Source organism: Delphinapterus leucas, chromosome 14 (genome assembly GCF_059928025.1).
Source record: "Delphinapterus leucas isolate spDelLeu-1000000601 "Yukka" chromosome 14, BTC_Dleu_Yukka2, whole genome shotgun sequence".
In the NCBI taxonomy this organism is placed as follows: Eukaryota; Metazoa; Chordata; class Mammalia; order Artiodactyla; family Monodontidae; genus Delphinapterus; species Delphinapterus leucas.
Window position 1 is genome coordinate 23,187,465 of NC_143142.1, and position 14,348 is coordinate 23,201,812.

The 14,348-nt window shown below is 53.5% G+C and overlaps 1 protein-coding gene across 1 annotated transcript; it reads left to right on the top strand.

Annotated features, from left to right (window-relative positions):
• The first annotated feature begins 112 nt into the window (after nucleotides 1-112).
• On the top strand, nucleotides 113-5,044 carry MTFP1 (mitochondrial fission process 1). The gene is made up of 4 exons (XM_022551061.3): nucleotides 113-688; nucleotides 1,459-1,586; nucleotides 1,960-2,192; nucleotides 3,610-5,044. Exons 1-4 carry the CDS (start codon nucleotides 622-624, stop codon nucleotides 3,680-3,682), a joined length of 501 nt encoding a protein of 166 aa, XP_022406769.1. The 5' UTR covers nucleotides 113-621; the 3' UTR covers nucleotides 3,683-5,044.
• The last annotated feature ends 9,304 nt before the right edge of the window (nucleotides 5,045-14,348 follow it).

A 14,348-nucleotide genomic window follows, 5' to 3' on the forward strand; every position in this document is an offset into this window, starting at 1 on the left:
AGGAGTCAAATGCCGGCCTCACTACTCAGCAGTTATATGTCCTGGGAAAGTGATCTATTAATATTTTTCCTGTGTCTCTATTACTCATCGGTAAAAGGGGGGGGCGGTGTCCCAGGCTGGTGGGAGGGTTTAAAGAAGTAATCCATCTAGAGTCTTTAGCCAATGGTCTGGCCGGTAGTAAACTCAATAAATAACGACTGTATAATTAATCTTCGAAACAGTCCCAGGACTGAACCAGTCCTGTTCCCCAATTAACAAATGAATAAAGTGAGGCACAGAGAAGTTACAGGCTCTTGCCCGAGGTCACAGAGCCAAGAAGTGTAGCATCCCGTATTTGAACCTCCGTCTCTTTGGTTCCAACACTACAGCCAGTGCTGGAAGAGGATCGCGCCAACCGCTCGACTCCACAGAAAACGTGAAGAAAATTAAGCTGTAAAACTCAAACCTGGGAGAGGGGCTCCGGTGCGCGGGGGGAATTTGCAGACGCTCCCTGCTGGCGGGGACTACATGACCTGTGCGGGGACCTTCGGCTCGGCCCGTGCCGCCGCTGCGAACGGGAGTGCTGGTGGAAGCCGAGGCGGTAGTACACGCTGCAGCGACTGAGGCCAAGGAGGAAGCGCCATGTCCGAGCCGCCCCCGCGGGGGGCCGAGCGCGACCTTTTCCGGGACACGTGGGTGCGGTACCTGGGTGAGCGCGGGGCAGGGGGACAGCGACCCCTACACCACGTGTCTGGGGAAGCAGGGGTTGCCAGACGCCGGTCAGGGACCTGGAGAAGGTGGGAGGATCTTAGTTCTCATTTAGCCAGGGAAGAGACTGGGCTCAGAGAGGGTTCTGAACTTGCTCAAGGTCACACAGCTCTGGTATTCCCAGCCCCGCCCTCGGGGTTTCTGCTGGTCAGACTCCCAGGTGGAAGCCGCAGCTCTGCTAGGAGGATGGAACCAGGTGATCGGATCGCCTTCTGTGGCATGCCTGGCACAGGCTGTGGAGTCAGGGCATCTGGACTCTCATCTTGGCTCCTCACTGGCTCTGAGCCTGTTTCCTCCTCAGCAAAAAGGGATGAACGCAGGGTCTCGCTCATTGGGTGGTAATTGTAAGGTCAGAATGAGATAAAGTACATAAAGGCCTGGCATATGGTGAGCCCCTAGTCAGTGGGGCTGCCTTTAGTCTCTCTCACTGCCTGTTCAGCCATCAGCTCAGATGCTTCTAGAACCCAGGCTGTGAAGGCAAGTGAGTGATGAGAAAGGTGTCTGCGCTCAGCTCTTCCACGAGGGGAGAATTGGGGTGGGCATCATGAGTGCCATTTTATAGGCTGGGAAACTGAGGCTCAAAGGGGTAAAATCACTTGTCTAAGGTCACCCAGCTACTGCTCAGCAGAATGAGATAAGAACCAGCTCACTCAAGTGCTCCCTTGTGGAACAACCCAAAGGCTCAGGAATTAAATATCCCCTCCCCACCAGGCTACGCCAATGAGGTGGGGGAGGCCTTCCGCTCCCTGGTGCCTGTATCTGTCGTGTGGCTGAGCTACGGTGTGTCCAGCTCCTACGTGCTGGCTGATGCCATTGACAAGGGCAAGAAAGCGAGAGACGTGAGTGTTAACCTGCCCCTCAACCCCCCACCCCCGTCCACTCCCCTTGTGGTCAGTCCACAGGCTTGCTTGTGGTTAAGTCCCTCTGGGACAGTCCGGTCCCCACAACCTGGCCTGGTGGACTCCATACCCCGGTACCGTTTGTAGCATAGTGCACCCTGTCCCCAGCGCAGGTGACGTAGTCTATATCCTAGTCCTGGATATGAGTGAGTCCACCCTCAGCCCTGAATTGGTGGAGTCCAGAACCCAACACTAGCGTGGCTCTGTCCCCAACCCCCTTCACTTCCCTCTCCCTGGTCCAGCCTCATGCCCCTTGTCCACAGGGTTTCCCACCTCTGCCTCTGCTGGATTAAATGTCTCTTGTTCCTGCCAGGTGCCAAGCCCTGAGGCAGGCCGCAGCACCAGGGTGACCGTGGCCATGGTGGACACCTTCGTGTGGCAGGCTCTGGCCTCTGTGGCCATCCCAGGCTTCACTATCAACCGTGTGTGTGCTGCCTCTCTCTATATCCTGGGCACTGCTACCCGCTGGCCTCTGGCTGTCCGCAAGTGGACCACCACCACACTGGGACTACTGGCCATCCCCATAATCATCCACCCCATCGACAGGTGGGTGCTCCTCCCAGCCCCAGGGATCATCCACCCTACAGGCGGGGATAACCTTTGAGAGGTGTGGGGGTGTATCCACTTTTCACAGAACAGTTGTAGCGGAGGCAGGGCTGGCACTTGGGGCTCCTGAGGTAGAAAGGACAGTCTAGGCTCTTGTCATATGATCTGGCAGGTACTTTGGCTATAAAGGTAGGAGGTGCTATGAGAGTATGGGACGCAGGACAAGTAAATTCCCAGAAAGAAAACTCAGTGTTAGAAAACCACCAGAGGTAGGCAGGAACAGGTGCACCCTGGAAGGGTTGGGTTTTGAGAAGTTTTGGTGACAGAAGCCCAACTGAAACTGGATTAAGTAAAATAGGAATTGATTGTTTCACATAACCGAAAAGTACAGAGTTATGCTACCTGGAGGCGTGGCTGGATCCAAGCACTCAACTGATGTTATTAGGGGTCTGGGTCTCTCTGCTGGCCTTCTCCCCCCGCCCCACCCCGTGTTGGCTTCAGTCACTTTCCCTTCATGGGAACAGAGATGGCTCTCAGCAGCTCCCAGCTCCCCTCCCCCCAGCTTAGCAAACCCCATAGGAAGCTTCTTTTTTTTAATTTTTTTTTTTTTTTTTTTTTGCGGTACACGGGCCTCTCTCTGTTGTGGTGTCTCCCGTTGCGGAGCACAGGCTCCGGATGCGCAGGCTCAGCGGCCATGGCTCATGGGCCCAGCCACTCTGCAGCATGTGGGATCTTCCCGGACCGAGTCACGAACCCACGTCCCCTGCATCGGCAGGCGGACTCTTAACCACTGAGCCACCAGGGAAACCCTTTTAATTTTTTTTGATGTGGACCATTTTTAAAGTCTTTATTGAATTTGTTACAGTATTGCTTCTGTTTTATGTTTTTTATGTTTTGGTCTTTGGCCGCGAGGCATGTGGGATCTTAGCTCCCCCACCAGGGATCAAACCTTCATCCCCTGCGTTGGAAGGTGAAGTTTTAATCATTGGACTGCTGGGGAAGTCCCCCCATAGGAAGCTTCTTAATAGTGACAGCAAAAATCCCAAGGAAGGCTGTCATTGGTCCATACTGGACTGGGTGCCCATCCCTGAGCCAGCTTCCCTTTTCCGACTGGCCCGGCTTGGGTCATGTGCCTTCCCTTAGAACCAGAGATGGGGCCAACCCAACTAGACAAACATAGAGTGCGAGGAGTCGTCTTTCTCCTCAGGAACATAGCTGACCTTGAGGTCCTGTGTGAGTCTTTTACCCTCTCTGTGCCTCAGTTTTCCCAACTGAATAAAGAGAGGGTGATGGCTGACACCAGGATGGCACTTGTGTCCTGCATCCAGGAGTCCCTTTCTTAGCCCTGACCTCCTGCCTCCCATTCCCCCATTAGCACCCCTTGGTTGCCTGCTCATGACCCTCCATTGCCCCACAGGTCAGTGGACTTCCTCCTGGACTCCAGCCTGCGCAAGCTCTACCCCTCTGTGGAGAAGCCCAGTTCCTCCTGACCCCACCCCAGTACCTGGCCTGTGGGTTGGCCCACTCCCTGCTCTGTTCCAACTCCCTCCTCCTGCCAGGGGTTGCGGATGCCTGGCTCTCTGGGATCCGAGGCCCTGGCACCTGAATGGGTTTAAGCTGGACGGAAACTGAGAGACAAAGACCTCAGAGCAGCAGCTGCAGTGACTCACAGACAGGACCTGAACCCCATCTGCTTCCATGGAATCTGTGATACTGAGTTGGACTGGACTGTGAGTGGGCCCAGCCCTGTCTTTTGACAGGACAATAACATACTCCCATGGAGGGTAAGGAGACTAAGGCCCAGACAAGGCAAGGAATATGGCCAAGTTCACTTGGCAAGCTGGGGACCTACAGGATTCCCAGCGGCTCGGCCGGGTCACCCCATGGCAGTGTGGCTGACGGAGGAGCAGCAGGCACTTGGAGAAACGCAGGAGTACACTACTGGGGACCCCGAGGACTGATTCTCTGGCGGCAGCCCCTTCCTGATGCAGGGGCTGCTGGGGTCTGGCTGGAAGGCAGCACAGCCCCCGGTCCAATAAATCCTCAAGAAGTTGTTTTCTCCTTTTCTGTTGGGGATGAGCAGGGATGTGGTAATGGGGAGCAGGGCTGGGGGCCCTCAGAGGTGGAGGCCGATGTCTCTGGCAATGCATCACTCACAGTGGCTAGCACTGGGCCTGTCTGGTACCTCCCCACCCATCAATGCCCCCCCTGCAGATGCCTGGGGTTCCACCGTGGTGCTGCCAGTCTCCTTTGAGGTAGGCATTGCCCTCTTTCTGCAAGCCTCCTAAAATAACACCGCTGGGAGGGGATCCTGTTGGGCAGATACCACCTGAGCCTGACTACAGCTCACTCTTCCCTTAGTTCACCCCCTCAAGGTAGCCTCTGACTCCCTAGAGCTGGCTTGGGAGCCTCCTCTGGGCTTCCTCCATGACTGTGCTGATAGCCTGTAGCGATCTTGGCCTCTCCCTCTGTGAGCTCCTATGGCCAGGGCCTGCAGCTATCCTGGAAGCTGCAGCCCCAACTCTCCCCTAGGTCCCTGCACATATCAGCCATGTGGCTTTGAGCCAGCGGGAATTTCAGTGGCCTCTCGGTGAAGTAGGGCTAAGATAGACTCCCCCAACCGGCTTGTGAGAGCTGAAGTGGGAGGTCCAAAGCAGCTGGCACAGAATGGGCAGCACAGTCCTGCTTCTGCACTGAACCCTCCAGGGTAGGGTTGCCAGACATAGCAAATAAAATAACAGGGTGAGCGATTAAATTTTGTTTGATTTAAACAACAAGCAATACTTGAGTATAAGTATGTCCCTAATATTGCATGGAACATATATACACTGAAAAGTTCTTCATTGTTTATCTGAAATTGAAATTGAACTGGGCATCCTGTATTTTATCTGCAACTCTACTCTGGGGGGCCATGCATGGAGCTGGAATGCCTCCCCCAAACACCCCAGCCCTGTAGAGGTGGGAAACACTCTCTCCAGCCTGTCTCTTTCCTGGGCAGGGGATGAGGGACAGTTTTTAGTGACTAGGCTAACTCGTATTATCCCATTTGATGGGTGGGAAACAGGTGCAGAGAGGTGAATGGACCGGAGGTGGCAGAGCCGGGTGTAATATGAAATTGCTTTCCTGGAGCCTGAGAGGATGAGGCAGACCCCTGCTGGGATTGGGTGGGGGGAGATGTCTTTTCCCACCCCGGGGGCCTGGTGGCCTTTGACCTGGGGCATGCTGGGAGTTGGGTCCCCCAGTGGCCAGCTTCATGCAATGCTCAGGACCACCACAAGGAGGCAGCACCTCCAAACGTGCCCACCTTGGCTGGTTAAAACCACCTCCAGGTCATTGAGAAGAATATGTGTTATTGAACCGCTCCTAGTGGGCCAGGTTCCATGCTAAGCGCTTCCTGTGTTGAGGCTCATTTACTATTCTTTTTTTCTTTTTTTAATACACTTATTTATTTTTGGCTGTGTTGGGTCTTCGTTGCAGCGCGCAGGCTTTTTTCTAGTTGTGGCGAGCAGGGGCTACTCTTCGTTGCGGTGGCTTTTCTTTGTTGCAGAGCACGGACGCTAGGTGCGTGAGCTTCAGTAGTTGTGGCACGTGGGCTCAGTAGTTGAGGCACGTGGGCTCAGTAGTTGTGGCTCGCGGGCTCTAGAGCACAGCCTCAGTTGTGGCGCACGGGCTTAGTTGCTCTGCGGCATGTGGGATCTTCCCAGACCAGGGCTTGAACCCGTGTCCCCTCCACTGGCAGGTGGATTCTTAACCACTGCGCCACCAGGGAAGTCCTCATTTACTCTTTACAACCGCACTGTGGTTGGGTCCCTGTTTCCTGGAGTTGGAGTCACTCCAACCCCCACCTCACCCGTCCCCCCGCAGCCCAGTACTGCTTCCTTGCCTACTGCCTTCCAGCCTATGGCTCTCTACAGGGTCAGAGGCAGAGCTGATTCACAGGCTGTGTGACCTTGGGCAAGTTACCTGACCTCTCTGAGCCTTGCTTCCTCACTGTACAGTTGTCCGTAATAACCCTCTGAAGCTGCTGTGAGGGTTACAGGAGAAATGGCTTGCAAAGCAGTTGGCCATAGTGGGGCTCACAGAGTTATTTAACCACTATTATGATTGTGGCAAGAGACATCCATTTCAAGGGTAAATAACTGGTAATTGTGCCATCAGATGACTAATCTAGAGAGAAAGTATGCCAATTTTATGGTTCAGGCATTCCAATCCTAAGAATTTATTCAGAGGAAATAATTGCATGATGATTCGAAGATGTGCATCTGAGGGTGATCATGGTTTTATTTTTATAAGCGAGAAAGTCTTGGGCACTCCTTAAAGGTCCAGTGAGTAAAGGAACATGCTTCTGATCTGATTCTGCTGCTGGCTGAATCTCCCCAAGTCCCTCCTCTGTTCTGATACCTTCCTTGACTCCTGACAGCCCCCAGGATCCAGTCTGAACACCTCAGCCTGGCTTTCAGAGCCTCTGGGCCTATGCAGTCTCATCTCTCACCGTGACGCATCCTGCACCTCTGTTCTGACTCCTGCACATCCAGCCCCTCCGCCTTTGCTCAGGCCATGCCACCTGCCAGGAATGCCCTCCCCGCCCCCACTTCCCTCTGTTCTCAGCCTTCAAGGCCCATCTCTAACGGTACCTGCTCCTTGAACCCTCCCTGGCTCCTGCCCCCCAGACAGAATCATCATCATGCTCCTCCCTCCTCTTGAACAAGAACCATCAGATGACACCCACAGAGAACAGGGATGGAGCTCTTACTATGTGCCAGACACTGTGCGAAGCACTGTGTTACAGAAACTCCATAACGGCCTGTGCGGTAGGTGCCACCATTATCATCCTACAGATGAGAAAGTTAAGTCCACTGTGCGGTGAGCCTTCTGCCAGCCTTATTAAATCCCATGTGAGGAGGGCTTCAGAACCTTTTCTAAAATCAGAAGGCATTGCAGGTAGGTGGGGGGCCCTGGTGGGGGAACGTGGAAGTGCTGGGTCTGGCCTAGCTCAGCGGTGCCCTAGGCTCACGTGTGGGCTCCAGGTGAGGCTTGTTCCTTCTCCAGCCTTCTGTGGGCCAATTTAAGGAGGCTTGTGGGGGGTAGGCAATGTTTCTTCTCATTATGGCTGTCCCCAGGGCGCTTCTGCGTGTTGCTCGGGTCTTGCTTCTCGGTAAGGTCTGGGCAATGGGTCTACCTTGGGAGCTGGAGTGGTGGGGTGGCGGGCAGGGGCCCTCCGTGGGGGCCCTCCCCCTGCCCTCCCGGTCCCTGAGCTGAGCTGAGCCTCCCTCTGCCAGCTGTGTACCTGGGGAGCCCCTGCGAGGATAACTCATCCCCCCATGCCTGGTCTGGGCCACCACAGGAGCTGGACTTGGCATCCTGGGGATACTGGGAGGAGGGGACTTCCCTCCTGATGGCCTCTCTGTCACGTGCCCTCCAACACTCAGCCCTACCTCCCAATGCCCCCTGACCTGGGAGTCCCTTGCTGCCTCCCCCACTGAGAGCCCAGGACACCAGAGCCCCGTGTTACCTCCTCCTCCTCCCTGACCTTCACCCTGTGTCTGGGGAGCCAGGCTGAGCAGGAACCTCCAGAGTCCAGGGTCCTCCTTCTTAAGGGTTGAGCTGTCCAGCCAGGCCAAAATCAGGGGTAAGGGCCCACCCCCACCCTGCACCCCTGGCCTCTAGGACAGAGCTGGCATGCAGTAGATGCTCAACAAACACTACACAACTGCCTTAAATTCTTCTCCTTTCTAAAAAACCTTTCAATTCCTTTCTGGTCCTTGGTCTGCTCTAGGCCCTCTGGGACAAGATAATCCTTCTTCGAAGCAGCACGGCAAGGTGGTCAGGAGCCCAAATGGTAAAAAGAATTAACTGGGGACAATTCAGGGATGAGTCTGCTTACACACAGGCCAGCTGCTCACACTGACACAAAGCAAGCAGTTACTGGTAGGGACGGGGTAAAGATAAACTCAGCTTTTATTTTAATACCATTGGTATCATCCAAATCTTGCCATATAACTTCAATCTTTAAATAGTTCTGGAAGAGCCCTTCGTTGGGAGTTTGAATCTAAGAACTGCAGCTGATAGCTGCATGTAACTATGGGCAGATGGTAGCAGGACTTCCCAGCCTGTTTCCACATCTGTAAAATAGGGGCAGTTGTGCGGTTCATATGGGGGTATGTGGAATGGCCCCTAATGGCAGCTAGGAGGATGCTCAAGCTTATTTGAGTAGCTTCCCTTCAGTCCTCCCATTCCCATTCCCTCCCCCTAGGGGAACTTGCTCAGGGCTTGCCCTCCAGTCTGACTGTGGGGACCCACTGAACCCCCTTGACCTGTGGTGCCTCTTCATTAGCAACTCCCCAGCGCAGGCTGCTCCTTGGGCGGTAGGCAAACAGCTCGGCTGCAGCTGGCCCATCGTGAACCCTGCCTGGCCCCCTGAAGGACGCCTCCCTCAGCCCTCAACACACAGCTCCTGCAGGTGGCCCTCCAGGTACCGCATGGTGAGTCTTGGCCTGGTGCCTACGGAGCGGATGGAGAGTGAACCCCTGAGGGCTGCCCAAGGAGGGCAGAATGTGGGCCATGTGTACCATTCCTGTACCTGGCCTCAGTCTTCCACCCCTGGTGGGACAGATGTGCACCCATTTGGTAGATGAGGCTGGGGTAAGAACCAAAGTTCTCTCTGAGCTTCCATCACCCCATCTGTAAAATGGGCATAACACTTCTAGGACCATTCAGGAAAGAATGAAATAATGGCTGTGATTTACCAGGTATGCAGTAGGTGCTTGTTAGGGGGTAGCTGGCTAGGTACCAGGAATAACCCTCTTCCCTTGGGTGCCTCGCCACTTCCCTTATGTGGAAGGCTTGTGGTTGACCCTAGAAGCCTGCATCCAGCCGGTGCTAAACTGGGCCATGAAGCTCTTCCTGAACCACTCTCAGACGACATACACCCTCGTCTTCAACTGGGGGTCTGTGGGGTTTTGAGGGGTGGGGAGGGAGATGGGGTCAGATAGCTCATCCCTATCCTGGGGTCTTGCTTAGCTGGGCCACTGGTGTAATCCTATGTAGAAGTCTGTTTTTTGCACTTGGTCGTTAGTAACCAACCATCTATGGTGCCTGGCCTGAACTTGCTGGGGCCTGAAGCTGCCCACCTGGGCTGTGAGTAGCTTGGCAGACGACGGGCTGTCCTTCCCAGCCGGGGAGCAGGCCGTTGAGTGGTTGCAGGGGCCTTAAGAGTCTTGTCACTCGTGGCTGACTTTGTAACTTCTGCCCTTTGCTCAGGCTAAATACATCTGTTCCCAGACTCTAGTAATGGGGTGGTAATTCTTTAATGTGGCTTTAGGGAGCAAGAAGGTCCCACAGAGTAAGCCTCTCCATGGCTTCCCAGGAAACTTGTTACGGCCAGTCTCCGAGGTGATGGTCCCTTGGGATCCCTTGTCTGTCCCCCGGGTGCCTCTCAGTAGGCCCCGGTTCTGGCCCTCGGTCCGGTGGAATGAGACATTGCAGTTCAGCGTGGAGGCCTTCATGCTCAACGATGACATGGAAGAGGATGAGGTGAGGGCGATGCCCCAGGTCGAGGTGGATCTGGGGATTCTCTTCCTGTTACTCTGCTTCCCCTCCCAGGGCTATCTTGGGCAGAGTTGGGGGTCAGCCCAGGAAAGGAGTGCTGTATCCCCTGATGGGTTTTCCAGATTTAGCAAATCAAAATTTAGGCCTTGCAGTTAAACATGAATTTCGGATAAATAATGAATTTCTTAGTTTAAATATGTCCCAAATATTACATGAGATACATTTATACTAAATTTTTAAAGAATTAACCAAGCATTCTGTATTATCTGGCAACCCTCACCCTGAGAATGGCAGTGGGATAGGCATCCAGGGCTGGGACTTGGAGCCCACAGCCCTGGATTCGGCTGAGCTCTGACCAAAAGGCGAGGCCCTGGGAGTCTCGCATTTCCATGTGCAGGAGCAAGTCTGGGATCAAGCCTGGCCCAAGGATTGCACGGGGGGCTGGGAAGGCCCGCTCACCCCAGAGAGATTTTGATAGATGTGATTAGGACGGAGGAACCTGGGCACTGTGGCCTCTGTCCCAAAGGATGCTGGCAGCCTGGTGCAACTTGAAGCTTCCTTTCTTTACAGTAAGATACTTCCATCACGGGAGATACAGATGCACAAAAGACAATTAACGCTGCTTGGAGATTATCCCAAAATGACACTATAATTTCCTGTCTGTACGTCTCTTTATAAGAGTCATACACTACAATTTTTTGCTTCCTTTTAAGAGCTGTTCTCAATGTTACCTGTTAAATCATATATAGAACAGAAAATGAAAATCCTGAAGCCCTGAGAATCACCAATCCTTGGGCATATACTTAGTGTTCTATAAAATAGGTCTGCATATGCCATGATAGAATTTGTTTTCCTCCCACTGAATATCCCATTTCTCTGCATGGGAGAATACTTTTTTGACTAGTGGGTCAAAAATATCCTGGAGCTAGTGGGATCTTAGTTCTCTGACCAGGGATTGAACCCGTGTCCCCTGCAGTGGAAATGCACTCCTAACCACTGGACTGCCAGGGAATTCCCAGGAGAATACAGTTTTGTATTCTCCCATGAATGTTAACAGCTATGTAGAATTCCAGTCTGGTCGAGTTGTAACTTAACCAGTGCCCTATGGCAGAAACTACCCATGGGTTCCAATCTGCCCCTGTTCTAAACCAGGGTTGCAGTGAGGAAACGCCCATGGGTAAGGGAAAATCAGGAGAATTTTCTCTCCCTCTAAGGACCTATTATGGGCTGGGGCTGTGACCGTCACAGGCTGACCTGGCTTCTCCCTGCAGTGCCCAGTTGGATAAATGAGGCATAATGTAGTTCAACACAGGTGGTTGTGTTGGGGGGCATGGGAGCCCAAGAGGAGCCCTCTCACCTGGGGCTGGGGGCCTGGGTTCTTCCTTAGGTATGTATCATCTGCTGGATGAGCATCTGGAGTTGGAAGAGACCCTTTAAGTCTGGCCAGAAATCCTGTTTCTACAACAACACCTCCTACAGGTGAGTACTTCCTGTTTCAAGCTGCGGGAACCTGGGCAAACTCCTTTCCCATTTCTCTGAAATGAAAGTGTTGACCGCCATAATGCACAGGCCTTGGGTTCTGGAATCTGGGTAACTGGGAGATGAAAGACCTCAGCTAGCTCCGTACCTGGATGCTTCTCCCTCATCATGGGAAATCCTTATCATGGAAATATAGGTGGCCTCTCCTTGGTACAGGAAAACCAGGACAAGGACTGAGAGGACTGGTCCCACCACCATCCAGGTTCACAGATAATCGTTTGTGGTCCTGTCCCCTCTGCCCTGTCCCATCTCCAGCTTCCCTGCCTGCTCCTGGCTCTTTTTTTTACCTTGATGAGTAACTGTGGGCTCAGGGTCACTTCCAGCTGCCCCGCACGGCCTGCCCCACACCACTGGGCAGCCCTGAGGTGCTTCCCGGCCCCGTCCTTCCCAGCCTCCTGTAAGACGCTGAAGGACTTGCTGGCAGTGGTTCTGGCCGTCAGCTGCGTCACTCTGCTGTTGATCCTGATCCTGCTGTCCCTGAGGAAGGTGTTGGAGGCTTTCCAGCTGAGCTGCCCACTAGGCTGGCTGGGGAACACACTAAGGCAGGCCTGGACCAGGCCAGACACCGAGGAGAGGCAGCCGGTGGCCAGGGTAATGGAGAGACTGTCTTTGGAGGAGGAGACTGATGGAGTGTCCCAGACAACTGCTGAGGAAATCAGGGAGTCAGGGGGCCCTTCAGAAGACCACTAAATCACCCTTTATATACACACAATAAAGCTTTCTACTTCTCTAGTGCTCTGGTCTTAACTCCCTCTGGTACTTGTTTGCGTTTGTACCATGTGCCGGGGGGAAAAGCTGACCTTAACTGTGTGGATGTGAAAGTGGATTCTCTGGAGAGGCTGCAGCAGTGCTGGGTTCCAGGGGAAGAGGATGGGGTCTGGTGCCTAATTAGCATCAGGACAGAAGGTTGCCCTGGCCTGGGGTCTACAAGGTCAACTGGCCCAGACTTTTGGCCTCAGCTGCCTAATTTGAACCCCTCTTTTAAGGGAAACAGGCTGTGGTCACCATCTTTGCCTCCCAAGGGCAGCTGAGGTCTTTCCTTCCCTGTCTCTTCCCTGGCATTTCTGGGCTTTGGGAACTGGGACTTTACTTCCCTTCACACACAGTGGGGAGCCTGCAGGCCTTGGTCTTCCTGCCACTATACTGGTTGCTGACTGCTGCTGGAATGAGGGGGCCCATTAGCCAAGGCTAAGTGGGGTCTCTTTCCCTCCCCAGCCACCCCCTGGACACTCAGAACTGGAGCAAAGCATCCTGCCCCTGGGTGAGACTGGAGACCTGGAGGCTGGGAGCTGGAGGGCTGCTTCCCACCGACTGTGGCTACAGAGTAGGAGTGGGTTTGCTGTGGCTGGGCATCCACAGATACCAAGGGGCACTTTTTGGTTCTTGGCTCCAGCCCTAGCCTAAGCTCTCTGTGCTGCCCCTGCCTCCTGGTAGCAAGTTCTCCCTCTGTTCAAAATGGGGTCTATAAACTGCAGTAGAGGAGCTTAGACAAATGCAGATAATCCAACAGCACTGCTCACAGCTGCCTCAGCCTCAAGGGTGCAAAGGGTCCACCCCTTCATCCTCTGCCCCTGCTGCAGCCTGGGGGTGGGGTCTTTACCTCAGAGGGCAAGGGAGAGACCCCCTGTCCCTCCACGCTGTATCCCCGATGCTGAGCCATCCTCCCCCCATGACATCCTTGCCCCAACTGCAGGTGCTGCCACCATCTTCCAAGAGTATGAACCCATCCTCCTCTTCTCTGCCTCCCCGCGTCCCTCTCCTCTCTCTCATTCCTTATTTGAAGGGTGGCCAGATAAAATATAGGACACTCAGTTAAATTTTAGTTTCAGATAAACAATACATTTTAAGTATGTCCCAAGTATTGCCTTTTTTCTTCTTCTAAATCTGACAACCTTTCTTCTTTTCCTCCTTCCTATCCACACCCCCACCCCAGCCCCCAGCTCAGAGAGTCGGCAGTCTTGTCCTGTTCTGGCAAGTTGCTGCAGTAACGTGAATTAGTGGTGGGAGGAGGGTGCCTTTAGCTCCAGTCCTATTTCTGCCACCCATGGGCTGAAGGAAACAAGGCCAGTGCATTTTGTGAGCTGTTTTTCATCTATAAAATGTGTCCATAAGTGCAGATGGAAAGTACTAGCTGCTGTTGAACATTAGCTTGATTAGTCTAAGAGTCAGGCCTCCTGTTCTGCCCATGGGTAAGCTCACCGCAGTGGGCTCGGCCCTCAGCTCATTCCCAAGGAACTTCAAGTCCTTTGGTTCCCAACCATCCACAGTCTCTGTGTAATTCGACTCCTCGTGTCAAGAGATGTGTCAGGACCTGGGGCTCAAGCCAGCAGCTCCATGTCCCTGAGGCCATGTCCCCGGAGCGAGAACGTCCTGGGGCCCTGGTGTCTCCTCTAGTCACCCAGGGTCTTGGTGGATGGCAAGAGGCCATGCTTCTCAGAGACCATATGAACAGTGGACCAGATGCTGGGCTTTGAAGCACAAGCCCTGCCCCCTCTGCTGTGAGTTTCCTTGGAGGAGCTGCTTAATTAGCATTGTGGGTCTCCATTGTTCCAGCTGCCCAATGGGCATAACACCTCCTCTGCCCACAAACTGAGACTGGAGAGGGTGGCATCCAAGACACTTCCACTGGACGATCTAGGACAAACAAGTCATTCCTTCTCTCCTCTGTAAAAGTAGGGTCTTAGGAAGCAGTATTATAGGGCAATTAAGAGCAATGTCTTTGGAGTGAAAAAAAAAAACAGGTCTTGGATCTGCCACTTAAGAGGGCATGGGTTCGATCCCTGGTCAGGGAACTAAGATCCTGCAAGCTGTGTGGCACAGCCAAAAAAAAAGAAAAAGAAAAAAAAAGAGTTGTATGATGTTGGGTGAGTGACTTCACCTCTGAGCCTTGGTTTCCTTATGCATACGTGACTGTGATAGGTGGCCTCAGGGTAGGTGTGTGAAATGGGCTGAACTCATAAAGCACTTGGCACTGTGTTTGGTACACAGAGAGCACTCAACGAATGACAGCTGTGTTGTTTTTTTTTTTATTATCGCCAGGCAGCAGCTAGAGCCAGACGTGACTTCCTT

What these genes read in the sequence shown, in the direction of transcription:
- MTFP1 (XM_022551061.3), top strand. Translation starts at nt 622, where the DNA reads ATGTCCGAGCCGCCCCCGCGGGGGGCCGAGCGCGACCTTTTCCGGGAC. An exon ending in CACGTGGGTGCGGTACCTGG is followed by an intron (nt 689 to 1,458) that starts GTGAGCGCGGGG and finishes CCTCCCCACCAG; the next exon opens with GCTACGCCAATGAGGTGGGG. An exon ending in AGGGCAAGAAAGCGAGAGAC is followed by an intron (nt 1,587 to 1,959) that starts GTGAGTGTTAAC and finishes TGTTCCTGCCAG; the next exon opens with GTGCCAAGCCCTGAGGCAGG.